We start from the raw sequence: 21,491 nt of genomic DNA, 5'->3' as shown, positions 1-21,491 counted from the left end.
CTCCATACCACCTACCTGTCCAACATCACCTTGCTCTATTTGCCATAGCCAATCATTGTGTTTGCTGTGCAAGTCTAGAAAGTAACCTCTGGTCACGCTAACCATCCAAGGGCCACATCTGTCCTCTTCCCCCTGGCCAACCACGTCTACTTCACAACATGCAGAATCAATCACTGCATCTTTCTCTCCTGGTACCTGGCCAGCCGCTCTCTAGTGCGCCACACGCAGAATAAATCTGTGCATCATCTCCTCCTTGTACCAGGCTAAGCACCATCTTAAGCTCAGCTATCTTTTGAACCAGCCCCTGTGTCTCCTCTGCCTTCTCCCAATATTTTTCTGTAAAGGCAAAGACATTCAGTTTTCCTTGTTTAAGCTGTGGCTGTTATACTCGGACCTGCCTTTCAACTTGCCTGCTGGCTTGGGCTGCAAGCCATGGGTCATCAAAACTCAACTGTAATACATGACCCACCCACCCCCCCAAATTGTTGGCACAAGGCTGCTGGTTTTACCACTCGGAAATGTACTGGTCCCAGCATGATATAAAGTGCACCTGGGAATTACAGTTTAAATGTCACTCGTGGACTGCAAAACACCAATGGCTTGGCTCTAATCAGTGAGGCTAAGCCCTTCGACAACAAAAACAATAGATGCCAATACTGATAGTCTTTTCAAACCGGTTCTGACACGACGCATGAAAACTCAATGACAGCCGGACCTATTGAATAGTTTATTTGAGATCATTTCTCATTTCTATTATTTTTTTTTGTAAATCACATTGCAACGAATATATACAATATTATAAAAACACGACCATAATTCTTAAATAAACGTACAGAGACAACATTCTGGACTCACCTCGCCAATCTCTCACAATAAATTCAAGCATCCACAAATTTCATACAAACCTGGTAGCATATCACACTCACTAGACTCACAACAAACCCCTGGTCTCTTGCCAGCTTGGTCACTTTTTTGGACCAAGGTACCACAAACAAACATACCATTTTTTGTGCACAACACAAAATGCAAAAACCTTCCAACTTTTAGGAAAACAGACGTTTGCAAAAATGCACAATAACCAGACATTTTACAGAAGATTTGTTTGGTAATCAAAATGCAAGATCGGCGCTTTTCGAACCCTCTTTATTATCGGGTTCTCCTCAGGACCAAACAGTACTGCAAAGGGAAAAAAAAAAAAAGAAAAAAAAAAAAATTGTATGTTTGGTTGTGGTACCTTGGTCCAAAAAAGAAAGCTGGCAAGAGACCAAGGGGTTGTTGTGCGAGTCTAGCAAGTGTGGTATGCTACCAGGTTTGTATGAAGTTTGTGGATGCTTGAATTTGTGAGTGAGATTGGCGAGGGGAGTCCAGAGTGTTGTCTCTTTTGGATACTGTACGTTTAAGAATTATGGTCGTGTTTTAAATATTGTATATATTTGTTGCAATGTGATCTACAAAAAAGATCATAGAAATGAAAAGTACCCAACTCGTGGACTGCAGCACATAATTGTGCCACCACTGCAGTGCCAACGTGAAAATGTGGTTCTAGGCCTGCCGCTGCATCCTAGTTTTACAGTTTTAAAATGCAATCCCAACATAGTAAAATAAACCCTTTTGCGAAGACCAAACTATCCTTTTTAATATTTATAAAATCACCCATTGTACTAAATAAGAATACAAAGGACATGTCTTATATTTTTTATATGTCCTGAAAATGCATGTGTCGATTTCAATGGCAAGGCTGGCAGTCCAATTGCCTAACTTGGGGTACAATAGTCCAACCGTTAGGTGCTCACTTCCATTTGGGACCACCGTATATAGTACTTCGAGGTATTAAATTAATTCTTACATTAAACCAGACAAAGTGTGGAAGTTGGATTTAAAGTAACGTTTAATAAAACGGTAACTATAGAAAGTTATCACTTTTTGGCCCCAAATTGCGAGTAGCAATTTATGACCAACTACAGCAGTTGTCGCCAGCTCCCATCCTGCCAGGAAGTGTGAATTGCTTCCAGGAACAGTGAGCAAAAGGCATGTTAGTGGGAGAAGGTGGGACCTCCCAATGGCAGGATGGAAAGAGGGTTGTGCCTTCAGATGGCCCAGCTTCAAACAGGCCCGCGTCTGATAAGCAAATGCAAGTCACTCTAGCTTGCCCTCTCCCTTGTAGAGGCTGGCGTGGCTTTTAGAAGTGGAAAACCAGTTGCAGAACTGGTTTAAGAGGTTGTTCATTATACTGGACACACCACGGGGTGTACTCACAGCTCTGACAAAGGGAAGAAGCGTTCAGACATCTTGGATTTAGGAAGAGAGATGCACTGTGGGATTGTTTTGAGCCGATCCTCCAGGAAGTGATGCAAGACTGGGTAGGGTTGAACCGTGGGAATTTGGCCATCACTGGTGAGGGAGTTCTCCCCACCCACAAACTCAAATTGGCATAAAAGTCACACCTGGATTCCAGTCTCGTAACACTAATGGACTTTAAAAGAATAAGGTTTCACCAAGAAAGACTGCACCTACTGAATCAAGGACAAGTCTTCAGAAACAGAGGGAGACCCCAAGGTCAGCTGCCAAGAATGCCCAATTTCACTTTGATTGCATCTTCCTCAAGTCAGACAGGACACTTAACTGGCCCTAGTCCTGTTTTAGTCTCTACCCTCCCTCATGGGCAGTGGTCACCTCTCTGCCTTCTCTATCAGCTGTGACATGACTAATCGTTGCTCCCTGCGCACCTGTAACCAAACAAGACCGCTCTGCCCACACACTTGGCCAAAATAATGTCTCCAGCATCTTGCTTGACAAGTCTTTGTATTCAGTCTTCCTTTTGCATGCCTTTCACCAATTTCTCCATAGCCAAATGATCTCTTGTTTGCAAACTTACTGTCTCCCCACCTAAATCTACAACTTCACCTTTGTCCATTCCACGCATGGCACCGCTTGGTCCTTTTCTCAGCTATCCTTTTCTCTGATCTTCCTCTTACTAACCTTAATCATATCTTCAGGTTCCTCCCCTTCCTGTACGATCTCCACATGAGCCTTTGAATTCCGCTCATTGTCCCGGATCTGGTTGGCAACGTCCTTTGCTTTGTTGCGCTCTAGGATGTTAGACTGCGAACCGCTCCAGACAAAGAGTTTCTGAAACACAAATCAGGGTGAGAATTAGTCTTTGGTTTCCATGCATTTGAATATTACTCCCCAGGACCAAGAACACTGACAAGGAAACCAGGGCAGTGATGTCCAACATATGACCAGGAGGGGTTGGATCCATGGCAGATATTCTGGATATCCACCCAAGCTAAATGTGTTAATGAGATTCAGTTGATTCTTAAGTAAAGATTGTGGGGATTCCAGCTGTAGAGACTTACAGATGAACAAGGTGACACTGAATTTGAAACGACACAGGTTTGGCAAAGTTGGACAAGGCATACAAGAGTCCAAAAACACAAGACCAAGCAGCACAAGTTTTCGCAGTGAGCATCTGAATCAGGGAGAAGGTGAATATGAACTGAGTGAGCCACCTAGAGGAACTCAGTCTGAGAATTGACAGGGTCTGTGAGATGCATACTTGAAGTGGTAGAGATTCATGGTAGATATTTATGGTGCACTGGAAATACAATGAGACGTACAGGAATGAGAGCGTGGCAGAGTACTGGAGCCACACAGGCTCTATGGAGTTTGAGAGAAATTGCACATCTGAAAGGAGATAGATGAAGCCACACACAGGCTTACAAGGGAGCGACAAATACAAAGTCACAGAAAGACAAACGCACTTACACACAACCTCTTGAAAACACACAGACATGCCCGCCTTAGACGATGACAAAGATAAGCACAACATTTACAGTCCTGAATAATGCAGACTGTAAAGGAACAGATGGGCTTGTACAGACTGCTCCTCCGTGCTGTACATCACTGACCCTCTGCAGAGACAAACTCTTAGACAGATAAACACACATAGTATTGGACAGAGACAAACTGCGTCAAGCATGCGCGCGCACACACACAGGACAGAGACAGTCCATCTGCCCCAGTATTTGAACAAAAGTATTTTGCCTTATGACTACATTTTTTTATACCATCCTTATCTATAGGTATAAAAGTAATGGCTGCTTCAGTGACCAGATTCTGTGAGGCTTATAGATACTTCCAATAATGAGAGAGAAACTCAGGTCGCTTTATGGACGTGTCCGATAGGTGGAGTACCATGACCCTGCATGATCCGGAAACACTTCAGCAAACAGCTCAACTACAGGAACTACTGACCCAACACCAGGACTACAAAGAGGGCAGGGACCGGTCACAGTCACCACCCTAGACATCTCCTGATTCCCAAATGAGTATGCCGCCCCCCCTCCCCCTCCATCCGACAACAAGATCCAAAACTAAAGATGCTGCCTCTTTTCATCTGAAGACAACGCCATGGGCTCTTACTGATCCCCTGCCCCCTCCCTTTGAAAGAAGATGAAGGCTCAGTCCTGGAGCGGGATAGCCGGTGAAGGTTCAAGGCTTCAGCTCAACACGCAAACCTCTGAGTTCCACTTGATAGTCTCCTCTGTCGAAGCACACTGCCCATCACTCTTACCTCCGTCATTCCATGTACCGCACTTGCAATACGCAGACTTTCCACCCAGACACCACATACTTTTGATGTGGTGCTAGAAGCAGCACTTGAACTCCACAGGCTTTTAGACCCACAATACATAGTAACCACGTGTTAGTATCTCTTATTTCACAAAAGATTGAACTTTCGTGGGCATCGTGATTGCTGGCTACATGCAAAGGAGACCAATCAGGATAGTGCAACCATTTTAACAGGAAGAACCATTTGGAAACATTTAAGCGGTTACGGCTTTTAAAAAGAATCTAGCGTTTGGGGCACAGTTCTCTGTCCGAGATTGGAACGTTGATACAGTCCGACTACGCTGGACTAGGCTCCATGATTTTGTAGTCTGGCAATATACTGATCGCCAACATTTTGGCAAATATTCAGAACCCGCCATCTATTGTGCACCCATACAGGAGGATATCACAACCAGGGGGCTTCTACTCCCCAAAACCAAATGTTCCATAATCCCTTGCCCATTCCTAAATCCGCACCACAGATAAAGGAACGTGGAAATGGAGGACTCCTGTGGCTGCCAGGTGCCAGTCTCGATTGGCAAACACCTTAAACAGGGAATAATTAGTGAACTCCCTTAAAGCCTCCGATAAGCATCGATTATTGATAAAGCATTTCTGTTCAACTGTCTTTGCATAAGAGAGCCCCTGGCTTTACAAGGAACAAAGGATTAACACACTCTGCCCCGCAGGCAATATAGGTGTTGGTGTCCACCTTGTGCACAATGCTATTACAGATAAAGCAGACACTTTTATAGCTCCTTCTGTAATACTGATAGCGCTGACAAACATGTAGCGCCATTGCCATTTTGAGACTCCTTCCCTAGTTCCATTGGAGGTGTGGCCCCATGCAACAAGGTAATTACTTTGCCTCCGTTTGCCCTCTGCTATGGGCAGAGGCAATGAGGCAAACCTGCCCTTAGGGGGCTAATTGACAGCACACTAGAAAAGGTGGTATGGTGCACAATCCGCACGTCCCCGGAGCGCTGCCCTCAGTAAGTGGCAGGGGGGGGGGTCCCATATGTGGAGCACAGATCTTGGATTTAGAACAGACACATTCCAGGGCTCACTGAGGGCTTTATTAGAGCATGTATTACAGCGGGCATCCATCAGAGGAAATAGTGGACTGCATATCCCAGACTGCAACGTGTTGCTCATTTAGAGCGGACCAATCAGGCCCCACGATTTCGCATAATAGGAAGTTGCAGTCCTCCATGCCCTCTCAACCGCTACTGCCTCCGAGGAAGAGTTGATCTCGAAACGCGTCAGTCGGCTGCTTTTTAAAGGACTGGATTGCGTGAACTGCTCGTACCAATAAAGGCTTATGGGGAATAAGTGGTCTGTGGTCTTGAGTGCTGCTCCATTGTTGGACACCCCATGGAGCGATTATATAAATAAAAGTGGTTTTGGTGCATCCGGCAAACATCGATAAAGGCGCCAGCCGAAACGCGCCTGTTTGGCCAGAGTCCATTCTAACAAAACTATGGAAACTCACCCCCGAGAGTGCTTTCTTCATGGATGGGTACGATTACCCTGGGGGCTTTGGAAGCAGTATATACATTTAGTCACAATTCCCCCATCCCTCTTACAGGTTGGGAACCGATGACTTGGTGCCAATGGAGCCTCAACAGGCTCTGCCAGTGCACAGCTTTTCCCCTGCGCTGCAGAGCTTCTGGAAGGATTTGACAAATACATGTAGCATGGATTGAAGAACTGATTAGAATACAGGGTCTGCTAGACACGTGCATATACTCACCAACGCTAGGGTGCATGACCTAGCACACACAAACGGATTGTCCGAGACACACGGGCTAAAGGGCTCATTTAGGGTTTGGCACAGTTTTTGCCCTCCCATAAATTGGTGAGGCTCCTGCCAACCCAAAACACTGTCCCCCATCTCACTTAGAGGTGGGAGGGGCCACTGACTGTGCCAGTGCAGTCATTGCTGGAAGCCTGCCTGCTCAGGGTGCTCCCTTAGTGCACTAGGATGTCCACCATATTTAGGGAAAGTCCTCCAAATGCAGAATTTCTTGGCAGTGTGCCATCCTTTGAAAGGAGAAAAAAAAAATAAAAAAAAAAAATACAAAAAAAAAACGCGCTTCTTTGACTAGGGGGACTTTTCTTGGGGAACATTGTTTTTTTTATTTCATAAACACCACCAGGCTTTGGCAATTTATTTTTTGAATTATAAAAAAAAAAAAAAAAAAAAAAAAAAAAAAAAAAGCCAAGCAGGCCCAACCAACCCTCTGATTAAAAGCTTTCCATCAAAACAATTGCTGCCTGGCATAAAGAAATTTCTCAATATGCCAGGAGATCATTTGCAAGGAGACCTCTACTGCCTCTGACCCGGCAGTCCTAATGGTCGGCACGGCAGGCCAGGCTCTACATTACCATGCAAGTCATATGAGATGAATTATCCCCTCCTGAATATTACCAGGCTAATCACAAGTCACTGACAAGTTCTATGACCATATCGAAGAATAAGGCCAAAGATATAACATCTATATTAGGCCATGCATCATCTAGTTGCAAAAACAATTTGGACAGAATGCAGAACAATGTCATACATTCACCCCAGTATAAAGATCTGGGCCTAAAACCATCGTTTTTTGCTCACCATGCCATTCCAGTTTGAACCCAGCCATATGCAAATCAGTCTTGACCCGGAGCCCAATGGGAACAGTCCAGCACCTACTGCCAGGCCAGGTCTTCCCTGGACTGGAAACAAGCATCCTAGGACCGGTTTCGGGCCTTCAGCCATCAGCCAGGATAGCTGGACTCCAGTGGCATGGAGAGCATCATGCTAGGCCATTTGTAATTTCCTTCAACTGTACAACAGAGGGTATTTTATTCTATATAATAGACGGGCACACCATCACCCTTGCCACAAATCACTCACATCCTTGGTGTTTTTCATATGACTGTTAATATGGGTATAGACATGTAGCACAAAAGCAGAATCTAATGTGAAATTAAATACATCAAAAAGCAGTTAGTAATTTGTAGCAAAAAAAGATCAGAAAAAAAAGTAAGAATCTGTTTAATGCAAGTCAGATTTAAAAACTGCTGAGCATCAGAATGTGAAAAGTGGGGCAAAAAGATACTTTTTTCCTGTAATGCTCTAATGTGCACAAAACAAACGTGTAAAAATGCCCTTTCTGCACAACAGTTTGTTTTATAAAGATAGATCCTATGAATGAAAAGCCAGTTTGTTCTCATTGCTTGGTTTACAGAGCAGCTGCAGTTATCTGTGGCCTGCCTTCTACATGGACTGCTGGCTCTGGAGGAATAAGGCCATTCCAACTCAACTGTAATAACTTACAGTTGAGCAGCTACGCCATTGTTTACAGCGAAGTCACAAAAACGCAAATTAGGATATTTCAAGATGAGCTTTTAAACCGAGATTGCAGTCTCACATGTACCAATTCATACACAAATAGTCTAGTAAATGCACAAACGAGGTAGGGCCATGTGTTCTGACTCTGGGATGGATACGGATAAACATGCCCAGTCTCAGATAGACCCATGCACATGGGCGCACACAGAATTTTAAATGAAAAGGATCAACACAGACTCTTGATCAACACAGGCACAGAATTTAGGATAGGTGCTTCTGCACAAACATTCTATAGAAGACAGGCGTCGGTTCTACGAGATGGTTAGTCAAGCAAAATCTAGGAGGGAGGTATGCAGACGAGGTAGATGAACACATACTCACGCCAACCCCACTTTTCACCAGCTCGGAGGTTGCATTACAGTTGCATCCTTTCCTTTAGCAGCAGAGTTTGAGCTTTGAATATTTCAATACATTAGGAAAGCTTGTGACAATTTTATATGCTTTCATAATATCTGTATTTTATAATTGCTAATGCCTTTGCATAGCAATATGTATAGGCCACAGCGGGAAGCAGAAGTCTCATCGCTTTCATTGCGTATCATACGTCTAATTCTCAAGACTCATTCTTGTGAAAATAAATATAAAGCAGGTCATTTATTCACACGTTTTGAGCTAGTCGGAAACATGCAAGTTCGGCTAGCTAGAAAGGAGTGTGACGTGTTGAGTGAAAGGGCAAAGAGTGACCCATCCACTGGGTTAGGCTGTCGACACGAGGGCTACACATCCCAGGTAGAGTACATCTAGTCATACAAATATGTTTTTTTTTACACTGGTGTTCAGTTTATGATCCATTTTGAGATAATAGATAGCCATTTTTTATTCGCTATATGCTGGCAATACACTATTATAATTCATCATCTCTGGGTTCCTTGACTTCAACAAGTGAAGACCTCCCCCCCGCCCCACCTCCTCCTAAATTGGCTCTGCTAGGGCCTCTGCCGCACTTTCCGGATAGCCCACTCCCAATGAGCTAGCCATCAGTGGACTGGTGAGCACCCAGTTTATATTCCCAGCTGGGCAGGCCTGCAGGCTACTGCCACAGGTATGTGACCATGGGAATTGTCCCCAGTAGGCTAAATCCTCAGCAGATGTCACAACCACAGACAAATCTATGACAGATACATACTCACTGGTACTCAGGTAAGCATACTCTGCAGCATACAATCACATATAAAGACTTACCTCGCCAAGGTCAAGGATGAAGCAGTCTCCCTTGTTGAAGCTCGCCCAGCTGAGAGCCACTTCTGTCGCTCGGATATTCTTCTTCCCTTTAACCACGTAGAGTTTCTTGATCTGGGAAATATCTGTGTGGACTTTATGGAGTCCAGAAGCGACACCACCTTCCTGTGGAACCAAATAGGATAGCTGGGTCACCGCACTGTATGATCTGCGATTCTCACAGTATCCATAATTTTCATACTACATGCCCCCTTCCCCCCATAACTGCTAGTTGACCACCTCTAATGTCCGGGGCCTATGCGATCTGACTTCCACTGCATCGCAGAACTCAAGACCCCAGTGGTCCACTGGATCCCCAGAGATCGCAGTGCACATAATCCCTGCCGTTCGGTTCATCACCCTACGTGATCCCCATAACTCCCATACCTGGTACTTGATTCCATTGGGGAAATAGCTCATGAACTTCTCGGATTCATTGCCCTGGGCCTCGCGGTACTGCACGGGGTGTCCATTCAGGTAGGTGTCCAACTGGGTGCAGAACATGGCACTGGCCCCCTGCTCATCCACAGAGGTGTTCTTACCTAGCATGAGAGAAGGGAACAAAAAAATAAAGCAGCCATGAATGGTGGCAGCCAGGGCCGGGCTTCACAAGCTTTCATGCTCTATGCCTCGGTCTGTGCTTTTAATGTACGTAAAGGGTATTACTAATTGTCGTCATCCTGTCTTTATTTCTAAAGTATTTACATAAGCACATAATGAGTGGACACCTGTGCCTGTACAACCTACAATACAACTATGCAGTGTGATACTAGAGGGATCATGCATGCACCGCAGACTGCATGGCCAAACCTCTGATGTGCCCCATGGGTAGTAATTGTCAGCTAGAGCCCCCCCCCCCCCCCCCTATAATGCCTAATAAATCAAAAATAACGTCTATGGAAAACACTGTGCTGAAGGGAAAACACTGCAGGAAGAGGGCGAATAAATTAGCGATATGGTAAGTTTTCTTGAATGTGAAAATTCTGATGTCTGAGGAAAGGCTAAAGTAATAGAAGAACGGAGGGCGAAAACCGCACAGCAATGTGACGAAATGCAAGGTAAGCTGTGGAGAAATCACGAAATGCGGCAAAAAAACCCAGAGCTGCTTGAGAAACCAGTCACTAAAGTCCCAGCAGCAATCACACCACCGCAGGGTGTAGAAACCCACAAGACGTGGGAGGGTAAGGTAGGGTATTATGACACTGAGCGTTATGTAATAAAGAAGTGTGGAGTTGTGCAACGTGCCGAGCGCTATTAGCAAAACCAGAAAATGGCGTCATAGCGAGGGATGGGCAGCTGCGTCCTATGGACACCTGCTGCTGCATGCAGATTATGCAGCTGCAGAATGCCATGACCTGCATGCTCACACAAATGTGCAGGGCCTAAGTAGAAGTGGGGTTGGGTTAATGTGTTGATGCACATGCTGCTGATGGGCGTCCAGTGGCCTCAGACCCCTGTGGCAGCGCATGCGTAGGGACAGTGTGGCAGAACAGAGGTTGATGAGAGGTTGCGCTGGCGTCAATCTGCCAGGTCGTGAATGTGCTGCATTATTGCCCCGGTGTAAGAATGAATTTTGTTCGGTCGCACAAAAGTGGACATTCCTATGCAGCCATCACCGGCTATGCTGGTTTAAACCATGCATCTCTCACTATGCTTATGATTGGGTACCCCATACGCCTTATGCAGCTATATGGATCCAACACGCTGGGAAGACCTTTGCTTATACTTCTTCCATTGACAGTCAATTCATGTCGCGTTCGTAGTTCAGGTCACGCACGACGTAGGAAATCCTAGTAGACAATAGGTACCGGCCACCCGTGGAGTAACCAGTTGCGACACTTGGCATATTTCAATCTCACACGGAAAGAATAAACACATCACGGTCACCGGGAGCCCAGCTCATAGTCTAGGTTTTCAATCCCTAACAAGCGACCTAGATCCTTTGTGGACTTTTACGGCGTGAGCTGAGCCTCAGAGACTTTTACGGCGATTGCAATTTAAATAAAACTCCTCAGATGAATGCAAGAGGTTGGATCCCACCCTGTCCCCCCCATCACTGGCTAAGAACAGGGAAATCCTCTCATTCGCTGACCTAGAACAAGCCATCGACTCCTCCCATCCCCTTCCGTTGTACGCAGCGGCCTGCCGCCGCCACTGTACACCACACGGCTGAAAGTGCTCTGCTGGACACAGCTCGCTAACATATCAGACACTTCCCTCGGAAGATCAGGTCACCTTTTGAGATCATTGCCTCATCTAGGTCATAGAGGGAACTCCCCTGCCGCTGCAGGCCCCTGAAGAATCCTCACTACGTATGAGGGTCACGGGCCTGGCTGCAAGGTGCCTAGTGACTGGAACTCCCTACAGACCCTACTACCAGGAGAAGCCTGGCCGGGCTGAGGACACTTACTGAACAGACCGCCAAGCTGGACTGCAAACTGAAACTCTGCTCCGCTCCATCGGTCTAGAGTAGAGGCAGGCACCTGCATAAAGAGTCTCCCATTGTCGGCTCCCAGGCCACAGTGAAATCACCATATTCATACGGGTACACATGCAGCATGGGCACCAGATCAGTTATAGAACACCCAGCCCAGTGGCCTGGAGCTACACAACATCCCTCAGCACTGTACACAGAGCTAGAACTGACTTACATCCCACAACATAGAAACGGTTCCAGTACTCTACATTTCGTACGTTTGTCCCGGTTTCCTGGATTGCCCACCCTGCTCTTTCCTTCTTCCACCTGCAAAGCATACTATTTTTGATTTTTCAGCTCAAGTGTGGGCCAAAATACAAACAATGATGACACACAACCCCCCCATGGGCTTGGACCTGGAAGGGCCAGGGATCAAGTGACGCAGACTCATGGTAGCGCCAGAAAATGAGATTTCGCATGAAGCCTGCCGCTTCCTGGGGTCAGTGTTCTGTATTTCTGGTCTGAGAGAGTCAGGTGTTCCAAACACCACCCAGCCCCACCCAGGGTGAGTCACCTGCGGCCAGAGGCGCGCGGGCGCGGCAGGGGTGTGGCCGCAGCCCCAGGGGTGGCAGCCGCTATCCAGCCTCTGCTCGCTCTAAGAGGAAGACAGGCAGCGGCTGCAGCGAAGCCTCCCATTCTTTACGAGAGAATCAGACCGTGTTGTAACTCAGGCGGGTTCCACTGCGCCCAGCCACCAGCCAGAAGAACCGGTGTCACTGGTGCACTTGCTGGCCGCAGGGCAGACAAGCCCAAAAGCCTGAGCTAATAACGCACCGCAAGGTATTAAAAGAATAATACTTGGAAAGAATATGTTTTATTATGTGGTGTAAAACTTACAGGGCGATTTAGAGCGCACGAACTCCTCTAGGATGTTGTGGTGCTAGGGAGGAGGCTCAGAGCATTTCTCAAGAAATCTAAAAATAAGTTATTACAGAAGATAGAAGAAAGAAAAAGGGCAGAGTGCGCAATCCAGAAGTAAGATTTTCAATTTCTTCCTAAAGGACAGTCGGAGAGGTTTTCCTGTGGCCAATGTATTCGCATTCTCTAAAGTTGCCAAAAGAATTCGTTGGCATCTGCCAGGAAACACATGTTCTGAGTCGGACCAGACAGGAAATCAAGGAGTGGACACAGAATGAAAGGCAGCCGCATGGGCAGCAACAGCGGGCTGAAGAAGCGGGTCCATCGGGCTGAGGGAGAGAGACTGACCGGGTCCATCGGGCTGAGGGAGAGAGTGACCGGGTCCTTCGGGCTGACCGGGTCCTTCCGGCTGAGGGAGAGAGTGACCGGGTCCTTCCGGCTGAGGGAGAGAGTGACCGGGTCCTTCGGGCTGACCGGGTCCTTCCGGCTGAGGGAGAGAGTGGCCGGGTCCATCGGGCTGAGGGAGAGAGCGACCGGGTCCATCGGGCTGACCGGGTCCTTCCGGCTGAGGGAGAGAGTGACCGGGTCCTTCAGGCAGAGGGAGAGAGTGACCGGGTCCTTCAGGCAGAGGGAGAGAGTGACCGGGTCCTTCAGGCAGAGGGAGAGAGTGACCGGGTCCTTCAGGCAGAGGGAGAGAGTGACCGGGTCCTTCAGGCAGAGGGAGAGAGTGACCGGGTCCTTCATGCCCGCTACAGTGAAGCGCTCACAGCAACCTGGCCAGGGCCTTCTTGGCAGGTAAGCTGAATAAGTCTTAAAAGTAACCATGTGTCACCCTTTGGTGCCAGGGTTAAAGACTACGACAAGGACAGAAGACCATAAAAGGAGGTAGGAGAAGAGGAAGAAGGACCTGGGGAAGAGCAGTAGAGAAGCACCAAAAGTAAAGAAAAACAAGCATTTGCAATGCAATCGGTCTCGCCTTTGGGACCTTATATGCATTTAGCTATGATGTGCCCTCATTCATTGACAGTGCATTAACTATCTCCCTGAAACACATAGATACAACTTGTGCTTGCTAAAGTAATAAGACTTGTTTGCAAGTTTTCACTAAATTACCCCCACTCCCCCACTTAAAATCGCAGGTGCATGTACACAACCTCGCTGGCATCCCCTCTGCGTCGCAATCCCGGAATTTTGTGGACATCTTTTCCACAGTCTGCATGCTCTCAAGTGCCTTGGCGGGACATTTGTTTCCTTGTGTGCTCTATACGAAGAAAATCCACTAACTCCTGCATAAATATACACACACAACGTGGTGCATTCCACAACAGCAAGTGTACCACAGGAATAAAGACTGCACGTCTTCAGATAAAGCTCATCTATCTACCTGCATGCACGATTGCACGTGAACTTTATTGCTACCATGCCGGCTTGTGAGGATTAAATTGTTTTGAGGGCCAGTGATGTGGTAAATCACCTAATACACACATAGCTGCAATAGGCCAGTGTGCCTAAGAAAGCCTTTAAAAATCTGCCTGCGTGCCCTATACAGCAATATGCCCCACTGGTGTGCATGAAAAAAGTCCCCATGTCCTGTTGAAGATCTCAATGTTAGAGAGAGAATTGATAACTGTGCGTGTGTGTGTGTGTGTGTGTGTGTGTGTGTGTGTGTGCACACGTTTTAAAGTGACCCTGACAGAAAAATAATGATGAAATCAAGGAGATGAACACATGATGATGATATTACCCTAAAACCCAGAAATGAAAGATAAACGCATTTCAATAAACACTGTGCTGTTCATTTCGAATCTATTGCCCTTCATATTTAATATTGTTTTGTTATCTATGGTAATTTCGCAGACTACTCGTTTTCTGAAACGATTAGCGACCGATGACACCTCGGGCGACAATTTTGCTAGAATGCTTAGCTATAGTGGTGTTCAGTGTATTAGATATAAGCAACAGAACATAGAGGCTTACTAATTCCAATTTTCAGAGTCTCCCTGCTACTCCAACATAAAACTCAGACAGTAAAGCAATGGCATTCGTACTTTTTTAAAATACATGCATACTAACGCAATGTTAGCGATGGAATAATATAACTACTGTATTAAACAATCCCCACGCAAGAATGAAAACTAAACTAACTGAACATTTCAAAAAGACTTCACCTAAGTGGCTTTCTGGCACTATTTTGGCAATTCGACATAATCGGAAAAAACAGCGAAAGGAAAACTTTATTTATTTTTTAATTTTTTTTTAATTTGTATTTTTAGAATATTGACGAACCAAATCACAAACACGTAGAAGACCTTGTAGGCAGGGTCAGTTTTAAAAAGATAGCTCAGCTACATACGGTTAAATAAATTAGTGCAGCTGACACCCACATTATTCTCTAACCTGATGTGTATATATCGTTGTTCTCAATCAACCAGCAAGGTAGTAGTCCACGGGGCCAATGGCAGCTAAAACAAGCCGGATGTCACCCGCTTTACGGCAGTCTTCAGCAACAAACACGGTCCGCTTTGACTTTCGTCCGTTGTGAAAGCTTTCTTGTCTTTATGGGGCCATGTGTTTGAAACACATGGCCCCATAAAGATAAGAAACCTTTTGCGACGCACTGAAGGCAGATGAGCCCGTCCAAGTGGGACGGCTCAAAAAGCCAAAATTGAACGTCACAAAGAGCTCTTTACCAATGGCTGGCCACCATTTAGCATAAACGGTGACGCTGGCCAATGGGAAAGGGGTGCGGGGCTTAAAGCCCGTTACTGAAAGCTCCTCAAAAACATAAAATCTCACCAGCGAGACCGCGCAAGTGCGCAGCCCACGCCAGCCGAGACCTAAAAATAAACACAGATCCTGGAGATGCTGCCAGAAAGAGTCCTTAAATGAAGGGTTTCAGGTGATATTACAATTTGGGTGCAGCACTTTAAACCATCCCTTGCCCATGACTTGGAAAATAAATAACTTTTTAAACATAATTTAGGTGGTGAATGCAGATTTAATGAATAAAGCTTCAGCAGCATTTCAAATGTTTTAAAATGCAAACTCTAAACATGTCTCTTGAAATAGGATTAGAACTCAGACATACAAAGTGCACAGTAATCTAAATACAAAGTCTTGATCTGCCTGTGTGCTGGGTTTATGACTCTGCCCTGGTGACATTACATGTGAAGTCTAATGGCTCACTGTAGGAGGGTGGAGTGGCAGACGCAGCCATAAATCTCGGCAGAGAGCTCATTTATGGAAAAGAGCCACCTAGCAAAGAGGCCCAGCTCGGCAGGCGCTCATGTGAGAAAATAAATAGCTGTTGTGTGTGAAAAGTGTGGCAGAGCAGGAAGAATACAGAGGAGCAGGACAGCATGCCAGGTCCATCTTGCGGGGGAAGTGCATGGAGCAGAGAGGCACACTGGCAAGAGAGCCATAAAAGCACAGATGTGGGGGGGGGAGAGCAACCGAAGGGAGACCTCTGAAACAGCCCTGCCGCTGCCATCCGGGTTGAACTGACGCTAATTAAGTCATTTTTCCCTCATTCCAGCACAAAAATGAGAAACATTGAACAATAAATCTTACAGGCTATAAATAAATGAATAGTGCGTTAAACACAAAACATGTACAACAGAAAACACCTGTAAATGGCGCCTGAAAATAAAGTGACCGTTGCGTTTCAAAATCTGAATGTTTTTATTTATGTAGCTAAAAGAAAGCACAGCTTTGTTAATTTGCACAAGCACAGTGGCACACAATAATGGGTGCAGACTGAAAATAAACAGCATGCTGCGTGGTGAAATTTTGAAGAGTGCTTCACGTTTGCAGTTAACCTCGAGGCAAACGCTTTCGAGGAATACGAACCGCTGCAGTGCTGGGGCCAAGGTGCCCTCTGTTAGCCTCGGTTGGGGTCGCACGAGTGCACCATTAAAGACCCCGGCAGTGGGATAGCAGGGGGAGCAGCAAGGATCTGCAGCATGCAGCTGAAGTGCTCCCTGGAGTCAAAGTGCAGCAGCAGTAACCAGAGCGGCTACTTGCGCAGGCACACAGGTTTTTCGTGCAGCTGGGGCCGGGAGAGACGCCTGAGGACCCAGCATAAGTACTAGGAGATTGAAAAGAAGCGGCACAGCAGGCCGCCCATGTGCAGCATTTCGCTCGACTCCTCTAAGTGACAAGATGAAAACAAATGTAAAACCATGATGGAGTAGCGTTTATTGCAGTTTTATATAGCGAACTCCACACACAGATATTGGATCACTGTGCATGAGAACCGGTTAAATTACACAAGATCATTCATATTTTGAGGCACGGGGAGAAGTGTTGTGCCCAGAATAATAGGATTTTGAGCACACCGAGATTCAATCATGGTTCTCAAATTCTGCAGTTCTGGTTGTAACGCCACAGTCGACCCTGCAGCTGGACAGATGTGGAGATTAAAACGCACAGCGCCATTAAGAAGAGCCTTGCTGGTGGTTGTGTACGACAACTTGTATTTTGCTGCTTCTGTCATTGAATACAGATTTATAATAAGTGAAAGAGGACAGCGCTGCAGCCGGAGCATGGGGATCTCTTGTCTTTATGGGGCCATGTGTTTCTAATTAGAAACACATGGCCCCATAAAGATAAGCAAGTGCTTTGCGACAGCAGCAAAGCAGGCCACTGAGTCCGAATCGGAGGCGAAAGGGCGTGAACCCAAAACCCTCATTTCCAATGGCAGGCCACCGTTTAGCATAAACGGTGACGTCAGCCAATGGAAATGAGGGGCGAGGCTTCAAGCCCTCTTCTGAAAGTCCTCAACAATAAATCTCGCTGAGTGAGCAGAGCATGCGCTGCCTCGCTAGGCGAGACCTAAAAAAGGAGCTTTTTCAAGATCTGATTTCTCACTTACAACGCGCTAAGAGGCAAAGGCCCCAGATATCTTCAATTATAAATGAAACCATACATACCCAGCAGAAGTTTAAGATCTTGTGATAAAGCCCTACTGAGTGTACTCTGCATTCTTTTATCGAGATGTGGGGAAAGTGCTTTCTCTTACCTTGCCCTCTCCTATTGGACTATGCTTCCTCTGCATGTTTGCACTTGTGCGAACTTCTGCAAATTTAGGAAATTGTTGAAAGCCCATCTATTTTAAATTATTTTAGTCCTCATTCTGCTGACACTTTCTGAAACTTCTACAGCGCCGAGATGCCCATGGGTGAGTTGTGCGCCATATGAAATTTAATTAGCATAACATAACAAGGAGCCCGTCGGTTAGTTGGAAAGGCTTCATAATCCCTTAAAGATTGTGTTTCTGCTGTCGGAATTATGATGCCACTTTCCGACCGCAGTTCCATGTCGGCCTTTCCGACATGGAATCGCTGTCAAAGTGTCTTTGGGGGGCCCCTAGCACGGCTCCAATCCTTCCGCATACTGGCCTAGGTGTCCACCTCAACATCCCTGCACTGTGTGGCTGGCACCACACGGTGCCCGCCACACGGTGCAGGAATGTTTACAAACATCAATTTCACAATGGAAGCTTGTGCTGCGGCAATTTTCTGCTCGTCGTACAAACTTGCATTGTGAAATGGAAATTTCTGACCACCCTGTGGGCGGTCACCTCGTTGGGGCCGTCGACCCAAGGTCTGGTGGTTCCTTTTTACAGGAAGTTGGGGTGTTGGCCGGACGCAAGTCCTCCCAACATCGTAATTAGTGCCTTAGTGTGCAATGACTTTCAGGGCCTTTTAACTTGTATGTTACATAATGACTTTGCTGATGACCAAGACTTGCCAATTGGTTTAATCAGAAAGGACTCCGCCCTGTCCTGTCTGTGTACTTCATTTTAAATGTCCGTCTGAAATCCATCTTCTGAAAGCTCACTCCCTCATCTAGCGAAGCTAATAGTTCTTGCAATTGTACTAATATAGCAATAGGTGAGTGGACTTTCGGAGTAATTTTTGGCATAGACTCACATTTTAAGTGCTTTAGATTAAAAGTGGTAATAACAGGCATTGGTAAAGCACTAACTCAAATTGTTTCACAACACAAATATAAATAGTAAGCATTGTCATAGCCAATTGGTCTCCCCTTTGGGACCTTATAAGTGTTTAGCCAGAGCTATTGGCTTTGCTAATGTTTTTAAGCTATGTTTTAGAGCAGTGTGGCTGCTGTGCAGCATGTTGAAAAGTTATAATAATCGAGAATTAGAGCTATTGGTGCTGTAAATGAGAGTGTCCTTTACCTATGTTTTTTGGTTTGGAGTGGATGTATGTGGTTTGGAATGGAATTGTGTTGTGGAATTGTGTAAGGTGGAGTGGAATTATGTGGCATGGTGAATAGATAGGGGTCTGTAAAGATTAATTAAGAAGACAAATGTAGAAGATGCAGCAGGGACTTAGGGGAACGACAGAGGAGCTGGGTGGGATGTGTTGTAAATGACAATGTGTATTACCTCTGGGTTGTGGAGTAGATGTATGTAGTGCGGAGTAGAATTATGTGGGTTGGATTTGAATTGTGCGTTGTGGAATAGTGTGGTGTACAGTGGATTTGTGGGGTTATGTGGCATGGTGTTTTTTGGAATTGTGTGGACAGTAATTATGTGGTATTAAGTGTGAAGTGTAATTATGTCCCATCGGTGTATTGGGTTGTGGAGTGATATGTAGTGGAGTTTAATTATGTGGTGTGCTGTCGAATTTTGTGGCATGATATGGAATTCTGTGGTGTGGTTTGGATGTGTGTGGTGTAATTGTGCTGAGTTTAAATACATGGTTTGTTGAATTATGTGGTGTGGAATGGAAATGTGTGTAGTTGAATTGTGGCATTTAGTGAAATTATGCTGATTGGAATTATGTGGCATGTGCGCTGTTTTGTTAGTGGTTTGTTGTGTGGTATCAAGTGGATTTATGTAGGGTGTATTTATCTGGTATTGAGGGGAGTGTAATTATATGGAGTTGAATTATGTTGTGTTGAGTGGTACTATGTAGAGTGTAATTATGTTGGGTGGTGTTGAATTGTGTGGTGAGGAATATTGTGTGTGATAAGTTAAACCACCCTTTTGAACTGCTGTGCAATGTTTTTAAGATTGAAGTATGTATGTTTTCACGAGGGTAACTCTGTAGACGTATTGTTGTATTTGGGTGTTCAACTGGTGCTGAGGTGAAACATAAGCCCTGACAGGTAAGAGTGTAAACATGTCAACAATGAGGTAATACTATCAAAAATAAATGCTGTTGCAATGTGCTGCATAGTTTCTTTTCCTTTCTGCTTAGTTTAGTCTTCCCTGCAGAAGAATTTGTCCTCCCCTGCCACATAATTTCAGTGACTTATTATAATGCTCTAGAACACCTGAATAATGTACTGTAAACAATGTGTTCTACTTTGCTGCTAGTCAACACAGGGCTGTCTCTGCCTGGTGTTTTCATACGTTTTATCTATACAGCGCTCTGAAACCCGATTGGGTATAGTTTCCACTTTATAAGGCGACAAATAAAGCAATAATATCACATCTTATCACCTTATCTGCAGATCCCAGTAAGTGTAGACTGGAACAAGCTGTCCTGGTTGCCATGACCTTGCCCTCTGCAGTGTGCAGGACCAGCGTAGAGAAATTTGGAAAAAAAGTCCAAAATAATTTTCACTGCCTCTTCCTTGAACTTTGCGAAGCAAACCGTTTTATAAAGCCCCAGGAAGACGCTTGGCTGATTATTTTTTTTAAGTTATTTAAAAAAAAAAGATTTTCCCCGCTGTGTGCAAAATTACATAGCAAACTTTCGTGACGCACACAAAATAAGAAGCAGTGTGTTTTTTCCCTCCATTTCCTTTCATGAGTTGCTGGCAATTCTCTCTGCGTGCCGGCTTTGGAGAAGACAGCAGGAGGGCAGCTTTCTATAGAAGGCATCGCTACCTGCCAAATATTGTCTTTCTCCTTATTAAAGACTCAGTCAACAGTGCTTCAAAGTAATGGCACTCTGCAAAGACCTAGATAAATAAATCAGTTCTTCCGATCAGTTTCACTGTCAAAGGAGGAGCGAGAAATGCCCATGCCTCTTCTACTATTCCTTCCCTCCCCACCTCCCAGACTCCTGAAATATTGATGAGTGAGCAAGAATCCCCTACCCCAGGGGCCATGAAACAACTTGCAGCTGCATGCAGCGCTGACCACGCATAACTAAAACCAACATAAAAAGAAATGACTGAAGGGAAATGCATGGGAAAAGAATAATAGACAAATGCATAGGTAGATTAACTTTATATAGAATTAAAGGTACATGCTTAACTGAGTTGTAATACGTAATCGATTTGTAACTGGATAAATACATGTCTGGATAAATGGACGCATACATAAAAGACTAAACAAATAAATCGTTAAACAAATAAATCGTTTAATAGCAGTTTGGCTGGGAGCAGCACGGTCAGAAAACAACTAATAAACGAACAGCTGGGAGCTGTGCTGTCTGAAAACATCTAATTAACAAGCATTCGGCCGCACGGCCGAAAACGAAAGTAATAGCGATCGCGATCCAAGCGAAAGTGATCGCGATCGCTTGGACGGGAGAGCTGTGTGGCACGCACGCCAGTGGTGCGCGCGCAGCAGTGATTGGCGGCTGCGCGCGTGCACGTTCACGTGCACTGTAGCTTTAGGCCACGGCAGCACTTTGAAAAACTCAGTTATAAAATGTCTCTTCGAGCCTTTGGCTCGCGAGACCTAAAAAAGGAAGGCGAGACATTGGTTTTAGTGGGGCAAGGGCTCAGCAGAAAGAGTATGGCGGACCCATGGAGCCATCGAAAGTGGCATTCCTCGCGTCTGAAGAGGGAACATTTTAGTGGCAGCATGATGACACCAGAGAGTCATGTTTTAATGCAGATTCACTAAATACTACTTCCTGAAATGATAAACGTAAATCACACCTTAGAATTATGAAATAAATGACATATTGCGGGCTGAAACCACCATGAGAAACATGCGTCTGC

The 21,491-nt window shown here is 45.5% G+C and overlaps 2 protein-coding genes across 4 annotated transcripts in view; one reads left to right on the top strand and one right to left on the bottom strand.

Moving 5' to 3' along the window:
* LOC146853938 (matrix metalloproteinase-17-like) overlaps window positions 1-21,491 on the top strand; it is a 242,013-nt gene that overhangs the window by 142,281 nt on the left and 78,241 nt on the right. The window lies entirely within an intron of this gene.
* The window catches only part of CAPG (capping actin protein, gelsolin like), a 66,139-nt gene that overhangs the window by 7,678 nt on the left and 36,970 nt on the right, over window positions 1-21,491 (bottom strand). For all 3 annotated transcript variants that reach the window (XM_085651853.1, XM_085651852.1, XM_085651855.1), the window contains exons 3-5: window positions 9,614-9,768; window positions 9,191-9,352; window positions 2,980-3,129 (exon numbers count right to left, since the gene is read on the bottom strand). In XM_085651853.1, coding sequence (XP_085507979.1) covers window positions 2,980-3,129; window positions 9,191-9,352; window positions 9,614-9,768 — 467 coding nt within the window. The remainder of the gene's footprint in view (window positions 1-2,979; window positions 3,130-9,190; window positions 9,353-9,613; window positions 9,769-21,491) is intronic.

Source organism: Triturus cristatus, chromosome 4_1 (assembly GCF_964204655.1).
Source record: "Triturus cristatus chromosome 4_1, aTriCri1.1, whole genome shotgun sequence".
NCBI classification, from domain to species: Eukaryota; Metazoa; Chordata; class Amphibia; order Caudata; family Salamandridae; genus Triturus; species Triturus cristatus.
This window is presented reverse-complemented; position numbering and strand designations above follow the sequence as displayed.